This window comes from Oncorhynchus nerka, linkage group LG22 (assembly GCF_034236695.1).
Source record: "Oncorhynchus nerka isolate Pitt River linkage group LG22, Oner_Uvic_2.0, whole genome shotgun sequence".
NCBI lineage: Eukaryota > Metazoa > Chordata > Actinopteri > Salmoniformes > Salmonidae > Oncorhynchus > Oncorhynchus nerka.
Window position 1 is genome coordinate 863518 of NC_088417.1, and position 24719 is coordinate 888236.

At 48.9% G+C, this 24719-nt stretch overlaps 1 protein-coding gene across 1 annotated transcript in view; it reads right to left on the reverse strand.

Moving 5' to 3' along the window:
- Positions 1–24719, reverse strand: part of dlec1 (DLEC1 cilia and flagella associated protein) — a 160916-nt gene that overhangs the window by 110306 nt on the left and 25891 nt on the right. Inside the window, exons 11-18 of the mRNA XM_065006861.1 lie at positions 14905–15041; positions 13396–13488; positions 13166–13256; positions 12703–12865; positions 8855–9047; positions 8534–8755; positions 7594–7687; positions 173–303 (exon numbers count right to left, since the gene is read on the reverse strand). Of these exons, the coding sequence (XP_064862933.1) occupies positions 173–303; positions 7594–7687; positions 8534–8755; positions 8855–9047; positions 12703–12865; positions 13166–13256; positions 13396–13488; positions 14905–15041 (1124 nt within the window). The remainder of the gene's footprint in view (positions 1–172; positions 304–7593; positions 7688–8533; positions 8756–8854; positions 9048–12702; positions 12866–13165; positions 13257–13395; positions 13489–14904; positions 15042–24719) is intronic.

Below are 24719 nucleotides of genomic sequence, written 5' to 3' on the forward strand. Positions count from 1 at the left end.
GAATGACTAACTCAGCGGATGATGCCGTTTAGACAGCTATGATAGGAGTCTCTCTGAGAATGACTAACTCAGCGGATGATGCTGTTTAGACAGCTATGATAGGAGTCTCTCTGAGAATGACTAACTCAGCGGATGATGCCGTTTAGACAGCTATGATAGGAGTCTCTCTCACCTTGAAGGTGACCTGTATGACCAGAGCAACAGGTTGGTGATGGTGCTGAACATGACACAGCAGTCTGGATATGACAGCACCTGGTTGCCCTCCGGTCAGAACCAGCTCCAGGTCAAAACACTCGTTCATCTCTGGACCACAAACACACAGTCAACCAGTCAGACAACAGATCAGTTTACTAACCACTAGTCAGTCAACAGAGCATTCTATTAAATCGAATTGTATTTGTCACATGGTTAGCAGATGTTAATGGTCACACACATGGTTAGTAGATGTTATTGGTCACATGGTTAGCAGATGTTAATGCAAGTGTAGCGAAATGCTTGTTCTTCTAGTTCCAACAATGCAGTCATAACCAACGAGTAGTCTAACCTAACAATTATACAACTACTACCTTATACACACAAGTGTAAAGGGATAAAAAATATGTACATAAAGATATATGAATGAGTGATGGTACAGAGCAGCATAGGCAAGATACAGTAGATGGTATCGAGTGCAGTATATACATATGAGATGAGTATGTAAACAAAGTGGCATAGTTTAAAGTGGCTAGTGATACATGTACAGTGGGGCAAAACAGTATTTAGTCAGCCACCAATTGTGCAAGTTCTCCCACTTAAAAAGATGAGAGAGGCCTGTAATTTTCATCATAGGTACCCTTCAACTATGACAGACAAAATGAGAAAAAGAAATCCAGAAAATCACATTGTAGGATTTTTAATGAATTTATTTGCAAATTATGGTGGAAAATAAGTATTTGGTCACCTACAAACAAGCAAGATTTCTGGCTCTCACAGACCTGTAACTTCTTCTTTAAGAGGCTCCTCTGTCCTCCACTCGTTACCTGTATTAATGGCACCTGTTTGAACTTGTTATCAGTATAAAAGACACCTGTCCACAACCTCAAACAGTCACACTCCAAACTCCACTATGGTTTGGGAATGTTTTAATAGTTGCTGTGGGTACGACATCGCCCGATGCACTTTCTAATGAACTCGCTCACAGAATCGGCGTATTCGTCAATGTTGTTGTTGGACGCAATGCGGAACATATCCCAGTCCACGTGATCGAAGCAGTCTTGAAGCGTGGAATCAGATTGGTCGGACCAGCGTTGAACAGACCTGAGCGCGGGAGCTTCCTGTTTTACTTTCTGTCTGTAGGCAAGGAGCAATAAAATGGAGTCGTGGTCAGCTTTTCCGAAAGGAGGCTGGGGGAGGGCCTTATATGCGTCGCGGAAGTTAGAATAACAATGATCCAGGGTTTTACCAGCCCTGGTTGCACAATCGATATGCTGATAGAATTTAGGGAGTCTTGTTTTCAGATGAGCTTTATTAACCAGTCAGTCAACAGCCCAGTCTACTAACCAGTCAGTCAGTCAACAGCCCAGTCTACTAACCAGTCAGTCAGCCAACAGACCAGTCTACTAACCAGTCAGTAAACAGCAGGTTACTAGCCAGTGTACTAACCAGTCAGTCAACAGACCAGTCTACTACCCAGTCAGTCAACAGACCAGCCTACTAACCAGTCAGCCAACAGACCAGCCTACTAACCGGTCTACCAACAGACCAGCCTACTAACCAGTCAGCCAACAGGCCAGTCTACTAACGGGTCTGCCAACAGACCAGTCTACTAACCAGTCAGTCAACAGACAAGTCTACCAACCAGTCAGTCAAGAGACCGTCTACTAACCAGTCAGTCAAGAGACCAGTCTACTAACCAGTCAGTCAAGAGACCAGTCTAATAACCAGTCAGCTAACAGACTAGTCTACTAACCAGTCAGCCAACAGACAAGTCTACCAACCAGTCAGTCAAGAGACCAGTCTACTAACCAGTCAGTCAAGAGACCAGTCTAATAACCAGTCAGCTAACAGACTAGTCTACTAACCAGTCAGCCAACAGACCAGTCTACAAATCAGTCAGTCAAGAGACCAGTCTACTAACCAGTCAGTCAACATAAATCTACTAACCAGTCAGTCAGTCAACTGACCAGTCTACTAACCAGTCAGTCAACAGACCAGTCTACTAACCAGTCAGTCAACATAAATCTACAAACCAGTCAGTCAGTCAACTGACCAGTCTACTAACCAGTCAGTCAAGAGACCAGTCTAATAACCAGTCAGCTAACAGACTAGTCTACTAACCAGTCAGCCAACAGACCAGTCTACAAATCAGTCAGTCAAGAGACCAGTCTACTAACCAGTCAGTCAACATAAATCTACTAACCAGTCAGTCAGTCAACTGACCAGTCTACTAACCAGTCAGTCAACAGACCAGTCTACTAACCAGTCAGTCAACATAAATCTACAAACCAGTCAGTCAGTCAACTGACCAGTCTACTAACTAGTCAGTCAACCGACCAGTCTACTAGACACATTAATCAGTCAGTCTACTAAAGCTACAGAGTTCTGCTGCACTTCTGCTAAATGTCTTGAAATGTATAATTCATGTTCATCTCTTATAAACAGTCTGGCTGAATCATGTCATGTACCTATTTCCCCAGCAGGGGGCTCCACCTCTATGATGTGACCATGGCATGTTCCTATTTCCCCAGCAGGGGGCTCCACCTCTATGATGTGACCATGACATGTACCTATTTCCCCAGCAGGGGGCTCCACCTCTATGATGTGACCATGGCATGTTCCTATTTCCCCAGCAGGGGGCTCCACCTCTATGACGCCAGGACAGCGGAGTCAATCACCACCTTCCGGAGACACCTGAAACCCCACCTCTTTAAGGAATACCTAGGATAGGATGAAGTAATCCCTCTCACCCCCCTTAAAAGATTTAGATGCACTACTGTTCCACTGGATGTCATAAGGTGAATGCACCAATTTGTAAGTCGCTCTGGATAAGAGCGTCTGCTAAATGACTTAAATGTAATGTAAATGTAAATGTGACCATGGCATGTTCCTATTTCCCCAGCAGGGGGCTCCACCTCTATGATGTGACCATGGCATGTTCCTATTTCCCCAGCAGGGGGCTCCACCTCTATGATGTGACCATGAAATGTTCCTATTTCCCCAGCAGGGGGCTCCACCTCTATGATGTGACCATGGCATGTTCCTATTTCCCCAGCAGGGGGCTCCACCTCTATGATGTGACCATGACATGTACCTATTTCCCCAGCAGGGGGCTCCACCTCTATGATGTGACCATGGCATGTTCCTATTTCCCCAGCAGGGGGCTCCACCTCTATGATGTGACCATGACATGTTCCTATTTCCCCAGCAGGGGGCTCCACCTCTATAATGTGACCGTGGCATGTTCCTATTTCCCCAGCAAGGGGCTCCACCTCTATGATGTGACCATGGCATGTTCCTATTTCCCCAGCAGGGGGCTCCACCTCTATGATGTGACCATGGCATGTTCCTATTTCCCCAGCAGGGGGCTCCACCTCTATGATGTGACCATGAAATGTTCCTATTTCCCCAGCAGGGGGCTCCACCTCTATGATGTGACCATGGCATGTTCCTATTTCCCCAGCAGGGGGCTCCACCTCTATGATGTGACCATGACATGTACCTATTTCCCCAGCAGGGGGCTCCACCTCTATGATGTGACCATGGCATGTTCCTATTTCCCCAGCAGGGGGCTCCACCTCTATGATGTGACCATGACATGTTCCTATTTCCCCAGCAGGGGGCTCCACCTCTATAATGTGACCGTGGCATGTTCCTATTTCCCCAGCAAGGGGCTCCACCTCTATGATGTGACCATGACATGTACCTATTTCCCCAGCAGGGGGCTCCACCTCTATGATGTGACCATGGCATGTTCCTATTTCACCAGCAGGGGGCTCCACCTCTATGATGTGACCATGGCATGTTCCTATTTCCCCAGCAGGGGCCTCCACCTCTATGCCATGACCTCATAGAGAATGGTAGAGGCCTCTAGTGGCCAAACTGAGTCAGGTTTGTAGGCCTCCTTGCTCGCACACACTTTTTCAGTTCTGTCCTCAAATGTTCTATAGGATTGAGGTCAGGGCTTTGTGATGGCCACTCCAATACTTTGGCTTTGCTGTCCTAAAGGCATTTTGCCACAACAATGGAAGTATGCTTGGGGTCATTGTCCGTTTGGAAGACACATTTGCGACCAAGCTTTAACTTCCTGACTGATGTCTTAAGATGTTGCTTCAATATATGCACATAATAATATTTTGGAGAGTCTCTTTTAAAATGGGTTAAAGTTAAACCACAGGTGTAAAATACTAAATAATGGCTACTTCTCAGAAAGTATTCAACTGTCAAGAGGAGTAAAACAAGGTTGTCCACTATCGGCATATCTATTTATTATGGCTGTCAAAATGTTAGCTATTAAAATCAGATCCAACAATAACATCAAGGGCCTTGAAATCCCTGGCTTAAAAACCACAATATCATTGTACACTGATGATTCATGTTTTCTTTTAAATCCACAATGTGGATCCCTGCACAGCCTCGTAGAGGATCTAGCTACTTTGTATAACCTCTCTGGAATACAACCAAATGATGATCAGTGTACTATATTACGTATTGGATCACTAAAAAATACAACTTTTACATTACCGTATAAAATGGTCTGACAGTGATGTGGATATACTCGGTATACATATCCCAAAATAAATCAATAATAAACATTCATGGAAAGGAAAATACCTATCTATTTGTGGAAAAATCACCCTGATTAACTCTTTAGTCATATCCCAGTTTACCCTGATTAACTCTTTAGTCATATCCCAGTTTACCCTGATTAACTCTTTAGTCATATCCCAGTTTACCCTGATTAACTCTTTAGTCATATCCCAGTTTACCCTGATTAACTCTTTAGTCATATCCCAGTTTACCCTGATTAACTCTTTAGTCATATCCCAGTTTACCCTGATTAACTCTTTAGTCATATCCCAGTTTACCCTGATTAACTCTTTAGTCATATCCCAGTTTACCCTGATTAACTCTTTAGTCATATCCCAGTTTACCCTGATTAACTCTTTAGTCATATCCCAGTTTACCCTGATTAACTCTTTAGTCATATCCCAGTTTACCCTGATTAACTCTTTAGTCATATCCCAGTTTACCCTGATTAACTCTTTAGTCATATCCCAGTTTACCGATTTGCTTATGGTTTTGCCTACACCGAGCGACTTGTTTTTAAAATGATATGAGCAAAATGATATGAGCAAAAAATATTCCATTTTATTTGGAACGGCAAGTCAGACAAAATTAAATGGGCCTATTTATAATATATATATATAATATATATAATATATAATGAATATGAATTCAGAGGGCAGAAATGATTAAATATTAAAGCATTAGACCTCTATGGTTAAAAAAAACAATATTTAGGGAATAATTAGATGTTTTGTATAATCTTCATAAATAGGACTGGTGGAGTTATGTCATAGATGCAGCTAACAAAAACATATGGAAATGTCTGCTCTCACCAGAATTACAACCAACGAATTGCAGCATTACCGCAAGAAGAAAGGGGATAAAGTAAGGAACTTGTCTGTCAGCCCTGCATTAACGACCAAAATTGGCTAAAGAAAATTGTGATGAATGAAAAAGCATACCAGTTTCATTTAAGGAAATATCACATTTACATAAGTATTCAGACCATTTACTCAGTACTTTGTTGAAGCACCTTAGGCAGCAATTACAGCATAGAGTCTTCTTGGGTATGACACGACAAGCTTGGCACACCTGTATTTGGGGAGTTTCTACCATTCTTCTCTGCAGATCCTCTCAAGGTTGGATGGGGAGCGTTGCTGCACAGCTATTTTCAGGTCTCTCTAGAGATCTTTGATCGGGTTCAAGTCTGGGCTCTGGCTGGGCCACTCAAGGACATTCAGAGACTTGTCCTGAAGCTACTCTTGCATTGTCTTGGCTGTGTGCTTAGGGTCGTTGTCTTGTTGGAAGGTGAACCTTCGCCCCAGTCAGAGATCCTGAGTGCTCTGGAGCAGGTTTTCATCAAGGATCTCTCTGTACTTTGCTCCGTTCATCTTTCCTTTGGTCCTGACTAGTCTCCCAGTCCCTGCTGCTGAAAAACAACCTCACAGCATGATAATGCCACCACCGTGCTTCACCGTAGGGATGGTGCCAGGTTTCCTCAAGATGTGATGCTTGGTGTTCAGGCCAAAGAATTCAATCTTGGTTTAATCAGACCAGAGAATCATGTTTCTCATTGTCTGAGAGTCCTTTAGGTGCCTATTGTTAAACTCCAAGCGGGCTGTCGTGCCTTTTACTGAGGAAGTGGCTTCCGTTTGGTCACTCTACCATAAAGACCTGATTGGTGGTGCCGCAGAGATGGTTATCCTTCTGGAAGGTTCTCCCATTTCCACAGAGGAACTCTGGAGCTCTGTCAGTCAGAGTGACCATTGACCAAGGCCCTTCTTCCCCGATTGCTCAGTTTGGCTGGGCGGCCAGCTCTAGGAAGAGTCTTGGTGGATCCAAACTTCTTCCATTTAAGTATGATGGAGGCTACTGTGTTCTTGGGGACCTTCAATGCTGCAGACATTTTTTGGTACCCTTCCCCAGATCTGTGCCTCGACACAATCTTGTCTCTGAGCTTTATGGACAATTCCTTCGACCTCATGGCTTGGTTTTTGCTCTGACATGCACTGTCAACTGTAGGACCTTATATAGACAGGTGTGTGCCTTTTCAAATCATGTCCAGTCAATTTAATTTACCACAGGTGGACTCCAATCAAGTTGTAGAAACAGCTCAAGGATGATCAATGGAAACAGGAAGCACCTGACTTCAATTTCAAGTCTCATAGCAAAGGGTCTGAATACTTATGTAGATAACATATTTCTAACATATTAACATATTTCAGAACTTTTGTGAAACATCACAGACAGCACAGTTGAAAAATATATGGCAAATAGAAATAAAAACTGGATGGTTTTCAGAGATAGATGGGAGGGGTTGAGTGGAGCTGAAGGATGAGGACTAAATATATAGACTGTGTTAAATGTAGACAGTATGGATAAACTGGAAGGATGAGGACTAAATATATAGACTGTGTTAAATGTAGACAGTATGGATAAGATGGAAGGATGGGGACTAAATATATAGACTGTGTTAAATGTAGACAGTATGGATAAGCTGGAAGGATGAGGACTAAATATATAGACTGTGTTAAATGTAGACAGTATGGATAAGATGGAAGGATGGGGACTAAATATATAGACTGTGTTAAATGTAGACAGTATGGATAAGCTGGAAGGATGAGGACTAAATATATAGACTGTGTTAAATGTAGACAGTATGGATAAACTGGAAATATACGCCCAAGTGTTGTTGTTCATTCGTTTACTCCAATTAGGGGATGGGGGGCAGGGTTAGGGGGAAATAATAAAGGAAATAAATATATATATATACATATATGTTATTTATACATTGGCCTCTATCTATCTGTGTGTGACCATGATGTGTACCTATTTCCCCAGCAGGGGGCTCCACCTCCATGATGTGACAGTCACCGCTCCTCTCCCAATGGAAGGCGATTCTGGATCTGCTGTTGTTCCACATCTGAAGAGACAAAGACTACTGGTACCATGGTGGTCTGGAGAACAGACCATCAGAGACTACTGGTACCATGGTGGTCTGGAGAACAGACCATCAGAGACTACTGGTACCATGGTGGTCTGGAGAACAAACCATCAGAGACTACTGGTACCATGGTGGTCTGGAGAAGAGAACAGACCATCAGAGACTACTGGTACCATGGTGGTCTGGAGAAGAGACCATCAGAGACTACTGGTACCATGGTGGTCTGGAGAAGAGACCATCAGAGACTACTGGTACCATGGTGGTCTGGAGAACAGACCATCAGAGACTACTGGTACCATGGTGGTCTGGACAACAGACCAGAGATTACTGGTACCATGGTGGTCTGGAGAAGAGAACAGAGACTACTGGTACCATGGTGGTCTGGAGAACAGACCATCAGAGACTACTGGTACCATGGTGGTCTGGAGAAGAGAAGAGACCATCAGAGACTACTGGTACCATGGTGGTCTGGAGAACAGACCATCAGAGACTACTGGTACCATGGTGGTCTGGAGAACAGACCATCAGAGACTACTGGTACCATGGTGGTCTGGAGAAGAGACCCTCAGAGACTACTGGTACCATGGTGGTCTGGAGAACAGACCATCAGAGATTACTGGTACCATGGTGGTCTGGAGAACAGACCATCAGAGACTACTGGTACCATGGTGGTCTGGAGAAGAGAACATAGACTACTGTACTTACCCTGTGGGCAAAGACATCACCAGTTCACCAACTGCTTTTGGACGTAAACGCGTCACTTGGTCAATTTGCCCACTGGGTAAACATAAAGTATCTCATTGATGTACTATCATAACTGATTACCTTGAAGCTCCTGCGGATGGTGGTGCCTATGAACACCTCTCCAGGGATATGAATAGAGTAAGGCTCCAACAGGACCTGGTAGGCCTGTGTCAACCCTTTGACCTCTATCTCCATGACAATCACATCGTTCACCTTGGGGGCGGTGTCCAGAGGTTCATCCTCTCTGGGCAGCTCTGGGACGTCCCTCACTACCATGTGACACACACGGTGGTAGTCCATCAACTGGATAAAACACACATCAACTTTTACTGCACTGATGCACCTAGTGAATCACACCCTACAGCTACTCATGGTCCAGTCGGGTTAGAGGTCAGAGGTTACCTGCTGGGGCTGGTATGTAAGGAGGAACTCATGGTCCTGTAAGGGGGTTAGCAGGCCGGAGGCGGGGCTGACGTAGAACACGTCGTCATTGGCCAAGTGGTACTGGATGTGGGCGGGGTCAGGGATCTCCCCAGGGAGGAGGGTCTGCAAGTTGGGCTGCATGATCTGCCAATGGAACGCCAGCTCCAAGTGACTGACACACAGACAGACATATAGAGAGAGAGAGCGAGACAGAGACAGACAGAGAGAGAGAAGAAACAGACAGAGAGAGAGAAGAAACAGAGACAGAGACAGACAGAGAGAGTAGAAACAGACAGAGAGAGAGAAGAAGCAGACAGAGAGAGAGAAGAAGCAGACAGAGACAGAGAGAGAGAGAGTAGAAACAGACAGAGAGAGAGAAGAAACAGACAGAGAGAGAGAAGAAACAGACAGAGACAGACAGACAGAGAGAGTATAGAAACAGACAGAGAGAGTATAGAAACAGACAGAGACAGTATAGAAACAGACAGAGAGAGTAGAAACAGACAGAGAGAGTAGAAACAGACAGAGAGAGTATAGAAACAGACAGAGAGAGTATAGAAACAGACAGAGAGAGTAGAAACAGACAGAGAGAGTAGAAACAGACAGAGAGAGAGTAGAAACAGACAGAGAGTAGAAACAGACAGAGAGAGTATAGAAACAGACAGAGAGAGTATAGAAACAGACAGAGAGAGTAGAAACAGACAGAGAGAGTAGAAACAGACAGAGAGAGAGTAGAAACAGACAGAGAGAGTAGAAACAGACAGAGAGAGAGAAGAAGCAGACAGAGAGAGAGTAGAAACAGACAGAGAGAGTATAGAAACCGACAGAGAGAGTAGAAACAGACAGAGAGAGAGTAGAAACAGACAGAGAGAGTAGAAACAGACAGAGAGAGTAGAAACAGACAGAGAGAGAGAAGAAACAGACAGAGAGAGTAGAACCAGACAGAGAGAGAGAAGAAGCAGACAGAGAGAGAGTAGAAACAGACAGAGAGAGTAGAAACAGACAGAGAGAGTAGAAACAGACAGAGTATAGAAACAGACAGAGAGAGTAGAAACAGACAGAGAGAGTAGAAACAGACAGAGAGAGAGAAGAAACAGACAGAGAGAGAGAAGAAAAAGACAGAGAGAGAGAGTAGAAACAGACAGAGAGAGAGAGTAGAAACAGACAGAGAGTAGAAACAGACAGAGACAGAAAGAGAGAGAGTAGAAACAGACAGAGAGAGAGAGTAGAAACAGACAGAGAGAGAGAGTAGAAACAGACAGAGAGAGTAGAAACAGACAGAGAGAGAGTAGAAACAGAGAGAGAGAGAGAAGAAACAGACAGAGAGAGAGAAGAAACAGACAGAGAGAGAGTAGAAACAGACAGAGAGAGAAGAAACAGACAGAGAGAGTAGAAACAGACAGAGAGAGAGAGTAGAAACAGACAGAGAGAGAGTAGAAACAGACAGAGAGAGAGTAGAAACAGACAGAGAGAGAGTAGAAACAGACAGAGAGAGAGTAGAAACAGACAGAGAGAGAGAGTAGAAACAGACAGAGAGAGAGTAGAAACAGACAGAGAGAGAGAGTAGAAACAGACAGAGAGAGAGTAGAAACAGACAGGGTCAGGGCAGGTAGCTGGTCTAATGTGTTGTTGATGGTTAGTTTAAGGGTTAGGGCAGGTAGCTGGTCTAATGTGTTGTTGATGGTGGTTAGTTTAAGGGTTAGGGCAGGTAGCTGGTCTAATGTGTTGTTGGTGGTGGTTAGTTTAAGGGTCAGGGCAGGTAGCTGGTCTAACGTGTTGTTGATGATGGTTAGTTTAAGGGTTAGGGCAGGTAGCTGGTCTAATGTGTTGTTGTTGATGGTGGTTAGTTTAAGGGTTAGGGCAGGTAGCTGGTCTAACGTGTTGTTGATGGTGGTTAGTTTAAGGGTTAGGGCAGGTAGCTGGTCTAATGTGTTGTTGATGGTGGTTAGTTTAAGGGTTAGGGCAGGTAGCTGGTCTAATGTGTTGTTGATGATGGTTAGTTTAAGGGTTAGGGCAGGTAGCTGGTCTAACGTGTTGTTGATGGTGGTGGTTAGTTTAAGGGTTAGGGCAGGTAGCTGGTCTAATGTGTTGTTGATGGTGGTTAGTTTAAGGGTTAGGGCAGGTAGCTGGTCTAATGTGTTGTTGTTGATGGTGGTTAGTTTAAGGGTTAGGGCAGGTAGCTGGTCTAATGTGTTGTTGATGATGGTGGTTAGTTTAAGGGTTAGGGCAGGTAGCTGGTCTAATGTGTTGTTGTTGATGGTGGTTAGTTTAAGGGTTAGGGCAGGTAGCTGGTCTAACGTGTTGTTGGTGGTGGTTAGTTTAAGGGTTAGGGCAGGTAGCTGGTCTAATGTGTTGTTGATGGTGGTTAGTTTAAGGGTTAGGGCAGGTAGCTGGTCTAATGTGTTGTTGATGGTGGTTAGTTTAAGGGTTAGGGCAGGTAGCTGGTCTAACGTGTTGTTGATGGTTAGTTTAAGGGTTAGGGCAGGTAGCTGGTCTAACGTGTTGTTGATGGTTAGTTTAAGGGTTAGGGCAGGTAGCTGGTCTAATGTGTTGTTGATGGTTAGTTTAAGGGTTAGGGCAGGTAGCTGGTCTAACGTGTTGTTGATGGTGGTTAGTTTAAGGGTTAGGGCAGGTAGCTGGTCTAACGTGTTGTTGATGGTGGTTAGTTTAAAATTAGGGCAGGTAGCTGGTCTAACGTGTTCCTGATGGTGGTTAGTTTAAGGGTTAGGGCAGGTAGCTGGTCTAACGTGTTGTTGATGGTGGTTAGTTTAAGGGTTAGGGCAGGTAGCTGGTCTAATGTGTTGTTGATGATGGTTAGTTTAAGGGTTAGGGCAGGTAGCTGGTCTAATGTGTTGTTGATGGTGGTTAGTTTAAGGGTTAGGGCAGGTAGCTGGTCTAATGTGTTGTTGGTGATGGTGGTTAGTTTAAGGGTTAGGGCAGGTAGCTGGTCTAACGTGTTGTTGATGATGGTGGTTAGTTTAAGGGTCAGGGCAGGTAGCTGGTCTAACGTGTTGTTGATGGTGGTTAGTTTAAGGGTTAGGGCAGGTAGCTGGTCTAATGTGTTGTTGATGGTGGTTAGTTTAAGGGTTAGGGCAGGTAGCTGGTCTAATGTGTTGTTGATGATGGTTAGTTTAAGGGTTAGGGCAGGTAGCTGGTCTAACGTGTTCCTGATGGTGGTTAGTTTAAGGGTTAGGGCAGGTAGCTGGTCTAATGTGTTGTTGGTGGTGGTTAGTTTAAGGGTTAGGGCAGGTAGCTGGTCTAATGTTTTGTTGTTGATGGTGGTTAGTTTAAGGGTTAGGGCAGGTAGCTGGTCTAACGTGTTCCTGATGGTGGTTAGTTTAAGGGTCAGGGCAGGTAGCTGGTCTAATGTGTTGTTGGTGATGGTTAGTTTAAGGGTTAGGGCAGGTAGCTGGTCTAATGTGTTGTTGGTGGTGGTTAGTTTAAGGGTTAGGGCAGGTAGCTGGTCTAACGTGTTGATGATGGTGGTTAGTTTAAGGGTTAGGGCAGGTAGCTGGTCTAACGTGTTCCTGATGGTGGTTAGTTTAAGGGTTAGGGCAGGTAGCTGGTCTAATGTGTTGTTGATGGTGGTTAGTTTAAGGGTTAGGGCAGGTAGCTGGTCTAATGTGTTGTTGATGGTGGTTAGTTTAAGGGTTAGGGCAGGTAGCTGGTCTAATGTGTTGTTGGTGGTGGTTAGTTTAAGGGTTAGGGCAGGTAGCTGGTCTAATGTGTTGTTGATGGTGGTTAGTTTAAGGGTTAGGGCAGGTAGCTGGTCTAATGTGTTGTTGATGGTGGTTAGTTTAAGGGTTAGGGCAGGTAGCAGGACTTACGTGTTGTTCCTGATGGTGAGTGTCTTCTGTTGGACGGAGTGAGGGTTGGCAGTGGGGAAGCGGACATAGTGTTCAGCTGTGACGTCACAGAGTTCTCCGAGAGCAGGGACCTCTTCTTCCCCAGACACACACACCAGCTCTAGACCTATCAGCTGGCCCTGACCTGGAGACAGACACACACCAGCTCTAGACCTATCAGCTGGCCCTGACCAGGAGACAGACACACACCAGCTCTAGACCTATCAGCTGGCCCTGACCTGGAGATAGACACACACCAGCTCTAGACCTATCAGCTGGCCCTGACCTGAAGACAGACACACACCAGCTCTAGACCTATCAGCTGGCCCTGACCTGGAGATAGACACACACCAGCTCTAGACCTATCAGCTGGCCCTGACCGGGAGATAGACACACACCAGCTCTAGACCTATCAGCTGGCCCTGACCGGGAGACAGACACACACCTTGTACAGTGATGTCTTTGACCTGGCAGTTGTCACATACTATGGTGAAGACCTGGGAGCAACTCTCTGCCAGCATTGGGAAGAACACCACCTGGGACATGACGCACACGCAGACACACACACACACACACACACACACACACACACACACACACAACGTTTCTCAGTGCAGACAAAGCACTATCTGACTTTAGAGGCTGTGATATGACCAAAACGGCTGATTGACTCACCTCCACCACTGTGGTCTGCCCAGGTTGCAGCTCAAACAGGGAGGGGCTGACTGCAAACGGGGGCTCCTCAGCAAAGCTGGTAGTTACTACAGACTGGCAGTGAGAGATTAAGAATTACTACAGACATAATATAACCCTGTCCTACAGACCATAATATAACCCTGTTATACAGACCATAATATAACCCTGTTATACAGACCATAATATAACCCTGTCCTACAGACCATAATATAACCCTGTCCTAGAGACCATAATATAACCCTGTCCTACAGACCATAATATAACCTTGTCCTACAGACCATAATATAACCCTGCCCTACAGACCATAATATAACCCTGTTATACAGACCATATTATAACCCTGTTATACAGACCATAATATAACCCTGTCCTACAGACCATAATATAACCCTGTCCTACAGACCATAATATAACCCTGTCCTACAGACCATAATATAACCCTGTCCTAGAGACCATAATATAACCTTGTCCTACAGACCATAATATAACCTTGTCCTACAGACCATAATATAACCCTGTCCTACAGACCATAATATAACCCTGTCCTACAGACCATAATATAACCCTGTCCTACAGACCATAATATAACCCTGTCCTACAGACCATAATATAACCCTGTCCTACAGACCATAATATAACCCTGTTATACAGACCATAATATAACCCTGTCCTAGAGACCATAATATAACCCTGTCCTACAGACCATTATATAACCCTTTTCCTACAGACCATAATATAACCCTGTTATACAGACCATAATATAACCCTGTCCTACAGACCATAATATAACCCTGTCCTACAGACCATAATATAACCCTGTCCTACAGACCATAATATAACCCTGTTATACAGACCATAATATAACCCTGCCCTACAGACCATAGTATAACCCTGTTATACAGACCATTATATAACCCTGTCCTACAGACCATAATATAACCCTGTCCTACAGACCATAATATAACCCTGTTATACAGACCATAATATAACCTTGTCCTACAGACCATAATATAACCCTGTCCTACAGACCATAATATAACCTTGTCCTACAGACCATAATATAACCCTGTCCTACAGACCATAATATAACCCTGTCCTACAGACCATAATATAACCCTGTCCTACAGACCATAATATAACCCTGTCCTACAGACCATAATATAACCCTGTCCTACAGACCATAATATAACCTTGTCCTACAGACCATAATATAACCCTGTCCTAGAGACCATAATATAACCCTGTCCTACAGACCATAATATAACCCTGTCCTACAGACCATAATATAACCCTGTCCTACAGACCATAATATAACCCTGTCCTACAGACATCATATGAAACCTGTTGATCAGACAGATGGAGGATTTTTTTTTCACCTTCTAACCTTTGACCTCTGACCTCTAACCCTAACACCCTAACCCAGAGGTGATTGTATTTACCCTTTGACCTCTAACCCCAACACCCTAACCCAGAGGTGATTGTATTTACCCTGATGTTGGAGGCGGGCCACTGTCTCCGGGGGAGGATGCAGAAGGTTCCAGCACTGAGGCCCTCATTACAACACAGGAACTGTCTGAATCTCACCCCTCCTACCAGACAGTAGCCACAGTCCAGAACACTGGGCACTGGGCCGACACAAGGCAGAGGGACAAACCAAGTCAGTACACATAAGGGTGTGTGGTAGAATGAGCTTAATCACTAACTAAGTACACTTTTTATTCTATTTTCAATTTTCTTTGGTTAGAGGTGTACTGCATTAGGCTACGCTATACGGAGCAATCAATGATCATAACATCATTGCTCGTTAGGTAGTATGAACCACTCAGGTGTCAGTAGGGGAGGTCAGGACCACTCAGGTGTCAGTATGGGAGGTTAGGACCACTCAGGTGTCAGTATGGGAGGAGGTTAGGACCACTCAGGTGTCAGTATGGGAGGTTAGGACCACTCAGGTGTCAGTATGGGAGGTTAGGACCACTCAGGTGTCAGTATGGGAGGTTAGGACCACTCAGGTGTCAGTATGGGAGGGGGTCAGGACCACTCAGGTGTCAGTATGGGAGGGGGTCAGGACCACTCAGGTGTCAGTATGGGAGGAGGTTAGGACCACTCAGCTGTCAGTATGGGAGGGGGTCAGGTCCACTCAGGTGTCAGTATGGGAGGGGGTCAGGACCACTCAGGGGTCAGTAGGGGAGGTCAGGACCACTCAGGGGTCAGTATGGGAGGGGGCAGGACCACTCAGGTGTCAGTATGGGAGGGGTCAGGACCACTCAGGGGTCAGTATGGGAGGGAATCAGGACCACTCAGGTGTCAGTATGGGAGGGGGTCAGGACCACTCAGGGGTCAGTATGGGAGGGGGTCAGGACCACTCAGGTGTCAGTATGGGAGGGGGTCAGGACCACTCAGGGGTCAGTTTGGGAGGGGGTCAGGACCACTCAGGTGTCAGTATGGGAGGGGGTCAGGACCACTCAGGTGTCAATATGAGTGTCAGTATGGGAGGGGGTCAGGACCACTCAGGTGTCAGTATGGGAGGGGGTCAGGCCCACTCAGGTGTCAGTATGGGAGGGGGTCAGGACCACTCAGGTGTCAGTATGGGAGGGGGTCAGGACCACTCAGGTGTCAGTATGGGAGGGGGTCAGGACAACTCAGGTGTCAGTAGGGGAGTTTAGGACCACTCAGGTGTCAGTATGGGAGGGGGTCAAATCAAATCAAATCAAATCAAATTTTATTTGTCACATACACATGGTTAGCAGATGTTAATGCGAGTGTAGCGAAATGCTTGTGCTTCTAGTTCCGACAATGCAGTGATAACCAACAAGTAATCTAACTAACAATTCTAAAACTACTGTCTTATACACAGTGTAAGGGGATAAAGAATATGTACATAAGGATATATGAGTGAGTGATGGTACAGAGCAGCATACAGTAGATGGTATCGAGTACAGTATATACATATGAGATGAGTATGTAGACAAAGTAAACAAAGTGGCATAGTTAAAGTGGCTAGTGATACATGTATTACATAAGGATGCAGTCGATGATGTAGAGTACAGTATATACGTATGCATATGAGATGAATAATGTAGGGTAAGTAACATTATATAAGGTAGCATTGTTTAAAGTGGCTAGTGATATATTTACATCATTTCCCATCAATTCCCATTATTAAAGTGGCTGGAGTTGGGTCAGTGTCAATGACAGTGTGTTGGCAGCAGCCACTCAATGGTGGCTGTTTAACAGTCTGATAGCCTTGAGATAGAAGCTGTTTTTCAGTCTCTCAGTCCCAGCTTTGATGCACCTGTACTGACCTCGCCTTCTGGATGATAGCGGGGTGAACAGGCAGTGGTTCGGGTGGTTGATGTCCTTGATGATCTTTATGGCCTTCCTGTAACATCGGGTGGTGTAGGTGTCCTGGAGGGCAGGTAGTTTGCCCCCGGTGATGCGTTGTGCAGACCTCACTACCCTCTGGAGAGCCTTACGGTTGAGGGCGGAGCAGTTGCCGTACCAGGCGGTGATACAGCCCGCCAGGATGCTCTCGATTGTGCATCTGTAGAAGTTTGTGAGTGCTTTTGGTGACAAGCCGAATTTCTTCAGCCTCCTGAGGTTGAAGAGGCGCTGCTGCGCCTTCTTCACGACGCTGTCAGTGTGAGTGGACCAATTCAGTTTGTCTGTGATGTGTATGCCGAGGAACTTAAAACTTGCTACACTCTCCACTACTGTTCCATCGATGTGGATAGGGGGGCTGTTCCCTCTGCTGTTTCCTGAAGTCCACAATCATCTCCTTAGTTTTGTTGACGTTGAGTGTGAGGTTATTTTCCTGACACCACACTCCGAGGGCCCTCACCTCCTCCCTGTAGGCCGTCTCGTCGTTGTTGGTAATCAAGCCTACCACTGTTGTGTCGTCCGCAAACTTGATGATTGAGTTGGAGGCGTGCGTGGCCACGCAGTCGTGGGTGAACAGGGAGTACAGGAGAGGGCTCAGAACGCACCCTTGTGGGGCCCCCGTGTTGAGGATCAGCGGGAGGAGATGTTGTTGCCTACCCTCACCACCTGGGGGCGGCCCGTCAGGAAGTCCAGTACCCAGTTGCACAGGGCGGGGTCGAGACCCAGGGTCTCGAGCTTGATGACGAGCTTGGAGGGTACTATGGTGTTGAATGCCGAGCTGTAGTCGATGAACAGCATTCTCACATAGGTATTCCTCTTGTCCAGGTGGGTTAGGGCAGTGTGCAGTGTGGTTGAGATTGCATCGTCTGTGGACCTATTTGGGCGGTAAGCAAATTGGAGTGGGTCTAGGGTGTCAGGTAGGGTGGAGGTGATATGGTCCTTGACTAGTCTCTCAAAGCACTTCATGATGACGGAAGTGAGTGCTACGGGGCGGTAGTCGTTTAGCTCAGTTACCTTAGCTTTCTTGGGAACAGGAACAATGGTGGCCCTCTTGAAGCATGTGGGAACAGCAGACTGGTATAGGGATTGATTGAATATGTCCGTAAACACACCGGCCAGCTGGTCTGCGCATGCTCTGAGGGCGCGGCTGGGGATGCCGTCTGGGCCTGCAGCCTTGCGAGGGTTAACACGTTTAAATGTCTTACTCACCTCGGCTGCAGTGAAGGAGAGACCGCATGTTTTCGTTGCAGGCCGTGTCAGTGGCACTGTATTGTCCTCAAAGCGGGCAAAAAAGTTATTTAGTCTGCCTGGGAGCAAGACATCCTGGTCCGTGACTGGGCTGGGTTTCTTCTTGTAGTCCGTGATTGACTGTAGACCCTGCCACATGCCTCTTGTGTCTGAGCCATTGAATTGAGATTCCACTTTGTCTCTGTACTGACGCTTAGCTTGTTTAATAGCCTTGCGGAGGGAATAGATGCATTGTTTATATTCGGACATGTTACCAGACACCTTGCCCTGATTAAAAGCAGTGGTTCGCGCTTTCAGTTTCACGCGAATGCTGCCATCAATCCACGGTTTCTGGTTTGGGAATGTTTTTATCGTTGCTATGGGAACGACATCTTCGACGCACGTTCTAATGAACTCGCACACCGAATCAGCGTATTCGTCAATATTTTCATCTGACGCAATACGAAACATGTCCCAGTCCACGTGATGGAAGCAGTCTTGGAGTGTGGAGTCAGCTTGGTCTGACCAGCGTTGGACAGACCTCAGCGTGGGAGCCTCTTGTTTAAGTTTCTGCCTGTAGGCAGGGATCAACAAAATGAAGTCGTGGTCAGCTTTTCCGAAAGGGGGGCGGGGCAGGGCCTTATATGCGTCGCGGAAGTTAGAGTAACAATGATCCAAGGTTTTACCACCCCTGGTTGCGCAATTGATATGCTGATAAAATTTAGGGAGTCTTGTTTTCAGATTAGCTTTGTTAAAATCCCCAGCTACAATGAATGCAGCCTCCGGATAAATGGTTTCCAGTTTGCAAAGAGTTAAATAAAGTTTGTTCAGAGCCATCGATGTGTCTGCTTGGGGGATATATACGGCTGTGATTATAATCGAAGAGAATTCTCTTGGAAGATAATGCGGTCTACATTTGATTGTGAGGAATTCTAAATCAGGTGAACAGAAGGATTTGAGTTCCTGTATGTTTCCTTCATCACACCATGTCTCGTTAGTCATGAGGCATACGCCCCCGCCGCTCTTCTTACCAGAAAGATGTTTGTTTCTGTCGGCGCGATGCGTGGAGAAACCCGTTGGCTGCACCGCATCGGATAGCGTCTTCCCAGTAAGCCATGTTTCCGTGAAGCAGAGAACATTGCAGTCTCTGATGTCCCTCTGGAATGCTACCCTTGCTCGGATTTCATCAACCTTGTTGTCAAGAGACTGGACATTGGCAAGAAGAATGCTGGGGAGTGGTGCGCGATGTGCCCTTGTCCGGAGTCTGACCAGAAGACCGCTACGTTTCCCTCTTTTTCGGAGTCGTTTTCTTGGGTCGCTGCATGCGATCCATTCCGTTGTCCTGTTTGTAAGGCAGAACACAGGATCCGCGTCGCGGAAAACATATTCTTGGTCGTACTGATGGTGAGTTGACGCTGATCTTATATTCAGTAGTTCTTCTCGACTGTATGTAATGAAACCTAAGATGACCTGGGGTACTAATGTAAGAAATAACACGTAAAAAAACAAAAAACTGCATAGTTTCCTAGGAACGCGAAGCGAGGCGGCCATCTCTGTCGGCGCCGGAAGTAGATCCGGGAGGGGAGGGGGTCAGGACCACTCAGGTGTCAGTATGGGAGGAGGTTAGGACCACTCAGCTGTCAGTATGGGAGGGGGTCAGGACCACTCAGGTGTCAGTATGGGAGGGGGTCAGGACCACTCAGGTGTCAGTAGGGGAGGTCAGTACCACTCAGGGGTCAGTATGGGAGGGGGGCAGGACCACTCAGGTGTCAGTATGGGAGGGGGTCAGGACCACTCAGGGGTCAGTATGGGAGGGGATCAGGACCACTCAGGTGTCAGTATGGGAGGGGGTCAGGACCACTCAGGGGTCAGTATGGGAGGTTAGGACCACTCAGGTGTCAGTATGGGAGGAGGTCAGGACCACTCAGGGGTCAGTATGGGAGGGGGTCAGGACCACTCAGGGGTCAGTATGGGAGGGGGTCAGGACCACTCAGGTGTCAGTATGGGAGGGGGTCAGGACCACTCAGGTGTCAGTATGGGAGGGGATCAGGACCACTCAGGTGTCAGTATGGGAGGGGGTCAGGACCACTCAGGTGTCAGTATGGGAGGGGGTCAGGACCACTCAGGTGTCAGTATGGGAGGGGGTCAGGATCACTCAGGTGTCAGTATGGGAGGGGGTCAGGACCACTCAGGTGTCAGTAGGGGAGGTTAGGACCACTCAGGTGTCAGTATGGGAGGGGTCAGGACCACTCAGGTGTCAGTATGGGAGGAGGTTAGGACCACTCAGGTGTCAGTATGGGAGGGGGTCAGGACCACTCAGGTGTCAATATGAGTGTCAGTATGGGAGGGGGTCAGGACCACTCAGGTGTCAATATGAGTGTCAGTATGGGAGGGGGTCAGGACCACTCAGGTGTCAGTATGGGAGGGGGTCAGGACCACTCAGGTGTCAGTATGGGAGGGGGTCAGGACCACTCAGGTGTCAGTAGGGGAGGTTAGGACCACTCAGGTGTCAGTATGGGAGGGGGTCAGGACCACTCAGGTGTCAGTATGGGAGGGGGTCAGGACCACTCAGGTGTCAGTATGGGAGGGGGTCAGGACCACTCAGGTGTCAGTATGGGAGGGGGTCAGGACCACTCAGGTGTCAGTATGGGAGGGGGTCAGGACCACTCAGGTGTCAGTAGGGGAGGTTAGGACCACTCAGGTGTCAGTAGGGGAGGTTAGGACCACTCAGGTGTCAGTATGGGAGGGGGTCAGGACCACTCAGGTGTCAGTATGGGAGGAGGTTAGGACCACTCAGGTGTCAGTATGGGAGGGGGGCAGGACCACTCAGGTGTCAGTATGGGAGGGGGTCAGGACCACTCAGGGGTCAGTATGGGAGGGGATCAGGACCACTCAGGGGTCAGTATGGGAGGGGGTCAGGACCACTCAGGTGTCAGTATGGGAGGGGTCAGGACCACTCAGGGGTCAGTATGGGAGGGGGTCAGGACCACTCAGGTGTCCGTATGGGAGGGGGTCAGGACCACTCAGGTGTCAGTAGGGGAGGTCAGGACCACTCAGGGGTAAGTATGGGAGGGGGCAGGACCACTCAGGTGTCAGTAGGGGAGGTCAGGACCACTCAGGGGTCAGTATGGGAGGGGGGGCAGGACCACTCAGGTGTCAGTATGGGAGGGGGTCAGGACCACTCAGGTGTCAGTATGGGAGGGGGTCAGGACCACTCAGGGGTCAGTATGGGAGGGGGTCAGGACCACTCAGGTGTCAGTATGGGAGGGGTCAGGACCACTCAGGGGTCAGTATGGGAGGGGGTCAGGACCACTCAGGTGTCAGTATGGGAGGGGGTCAGGACCACTCAGGGGTCAGTATGGGAGGGGTCAGGACCACTCAGGTGTCAGTATGGGAGGGGGTCAGGACCACTCAGGTGTCAATATGGTGTCAGTATGGGAGGGGGTCAGGACCACTCAGGTGTCAGTATGGGAGGGGGTCAGGACCACTCAGGTGTCAGTAGGGGAGGTCAGGACCACTCAGGGGTCAGTATGGGAGGGGGCAGGACCACTCAGGTGTCAGTATGGGAGGGGGTCAGGACCACTCAGGGGTCAGTATGGGAGGGGATCAGGACCACTCAGGTGTCAGTATGGGAGGGGGTCAAGACCACTCAGTGGTCAGTATGGGAGGGGGTCAGGCCCATTCAGGTGTCAGTATGGGAGGGGGTCAGGACCACTCAGGGGTCAGTATGGGAGTGGGTCAGGACCACTCAGGTGTCAGTATGGGAGGGGGTCAGGACCACTCAGGTGTCAGTATGGGAGGGGGTCAGGCCCACTCAGGTGTCAGTATGGGAGGGGGTCAGGACCACTCAGGTGTCAGTATGGGAGGGGGTCAGGACCACTCAGGTGTCAGTATGGGAGGAGGTTAGGACCACTCAGGTGTCAGTATGGGAGGGGGTCAGGACCACTCAGGTGTCAGTATGGGAGGGGGTCAGGACCACTCAGGTGTCAGTAGGGGAGGTCAGGACCACTCAGGGGTCAGTATGGGAGGGGGGCAGGACCACTCAGGTGTCAGTATGGGAGGGGGTCAGGACCACTCAGGGGTCAGTATGGGAGGGGATCAGGACCACTCAGGGGTCAGTATGGGAGGGGTCAGGACCACTCAGGGGTCAGTATGGGAGGGGTCAGGACCACTCAGGTGTCAGTATGGGAGGGGGTCAGGACCACTCAGGTGTCAGTATGGGAGGGGGTCAGGACCACTCAGGGGTCAGTATGGGAGGGGATCAGGACCACTCAGGGGTCAGTATGGGAGGGGGTCAGGACCACTCAGGTGTCAGTATGGGAGGGGGTCAGGACCACTCAGGGGTCAGTATGGGAGGGGGTCAGGACCACTCAGGTGTCCGTATGGGAGGGGGTCAGGTCCACTCAGGTGTCAGTAGGGGAGGTCAGGACCACTCAGGGGTAAGTATGGGAGGGGGGCAGGACCACTCAGGTGTCAGTAGGGGAGGTCAGGACCACTCAGGGGTCAGTATGGGAGGGGGCAGGACCACTCAGGTGTCAGTATGGGAGGGGGTCAGGACCACTCAGGTGTCAGTATGGGAGGGGGTCAGGACCACTCAGGGGTCAGTATGGGAGGGGGTCAGGACCACTCAGGTGTCAGTATGGGAGGGGGTCAGGACCACTCAGGGGTCAGTATGGGAGGGGGTCAGGACCACTCAGGTGTCAGTATGGGAGGGGGTCAGGACCACTCAGGGGTCAGTATGGGAGGGGGTCAGGACCACTCAGGTGTCAGTATGGGAGGGGGTCAGGACCACTCAGGTGTCAGTATGGGAGGGGGTCAGGACCACTCAGGTGTCAATATGAGTGTCAGTATGGGAGGGGGTCAGGACCACTCAGGTGTCAGTATGGGAGGGGGTCAGGACCACTCAGGTGTCAGTAGGGGAGGTCAGGACCACTCAGGGGTCAGTATGGGAGGGGGGCAGGACCACTCAGGTGTCAGTATGGGAGGGGGTCAGGACCACTCAGCGGTCAGTATGGGAGGGGATCAGGACCACTCAGGTGTCAGTATGGGAGGGGGTCAAGACCACTCAGTGGTCAGTATGGGAGGGGGTCAGGCCCACTCAGGTGTCAGTATGGGAGGGGGTCAGGACCACTCAGGGGTCAGTATGGGAGTGGGTCAGGACCACTCAGGTGTCAGTATGGGAGGGGGTCAGGACCACTCAGGTGTCAGTATGGGAGGGGTCAGGCCCACTCAGGTGTCAGTATGGGAGGGGGTCAGGACCACTCAGGTGTCAGTATGGGAGGGGGTCAGGACCACTCAGGTGTCAGTATGGGAGGAGGTTAGGACCACTCAGGTGTCAGTATGGGAGGGGGTCAGGACCACTCAGGTGTCAGTATGGGAGGGGTCAGGACCACTCAGGTGTCAGTAGGGGAGGTCAGGACCACTCAGGGGTCAGTATGGGAGGGGGCAGGACCACTCAGGTGTCAGTATGGGAGGGGGTCAGGACCACTCAGGGGTCAGTATGGGAGGGGATCAGGACCACTCAGGGGTCAGTATGGGAGGGGGTCAGGACCACTCAGGGGTCAGTATGGGAGGGGGTCAGGACCACTCAGGTGTCAGTATGGGAGGGGGTCAGGACCACTCAGGTGTCAGTATGGGAGGGGGTCAGGACCACTCAGGGGTCAGTATGGGAGGGGATCAGGACCACTCAGGGGTCAGTATGGGAGGGGGTCAGGACCACTCAGGTGTCAGTATGGGAGGGGTCAGGACCACTCAGGGGTCAGTATGGGAGGGGTCAGGACCACTCAGGTGTCCGTATGGGAGGGGGTCAGGACCACTCAGGTGTCAGTAGGGGAGGTCAGGACCACTCAGGGGTAAGTATGGGAGGGGGCAGGACCACTCAGGTGTCAGTAGGGGAGGTCAGGACCACTCAGGGGTCAGTATGGGAGGGGGGCAGGACCACTCAGGTGTCAGTATGGGAGGGGGTCAGGACCACTCAGGTGTCAGTATGGGAGGGGGTCAGGACCACTCAGGGGTCAGTATGGGAGGGGGTCAGGACCACTCAGGTGTCAGTATGGGAGGGGGTCAGGACCACTCAGGGGTCAGTATGGGAGGGGGTCAGGACCACTCAGGTGTCAGTATGGGAGGGGGTCAGGACCACTCAGGGGTCAGTATGGGAGGGGGTCAGGACCACTCAGGTGTCAGTATGGGAGGGGGTCAGGACCACTCAGGTGTCAGTATGGGAGGGGGTCAGGACCACTCAGGTGTCAATATGAGTGTCAGTATTGGAGGGGGTCAGGACCACTCAGGTGTCAGTATGGGAGGGGGTCAGGACCACTCAGGTGTCAGTAGGGGAGGTCAGGACCACTCAGGGGTCAGTATGGGAGGGGGGCAGGACCACTCAGGTGTCAGTATGGGAGGGGGTCAGGACCACTCAGGGGTCAGTATGGGAGGGGATCAGGACCACTCAGGTGTCAGTATGGGAGGGGGTCAAGACCACTCAGTGGTCAGTATGGGAGGGGTCAGGCCCACTCAGGTGTCAGTATGGGAGGGGGTCAGGACCACTCAGGGGTCAGTATGGGAGTGGGTCAGGACCACTCAGGTGTCAGTATGGGAGGGGTCAGGACCACTCAGGTGTCAGTATGGGAGGGGGTCAGGCCCACTCAGGTGTCAGTATGGGAGGGGGTCAGGACCACTCAGGTGTCAGTATGGGAGGGGTC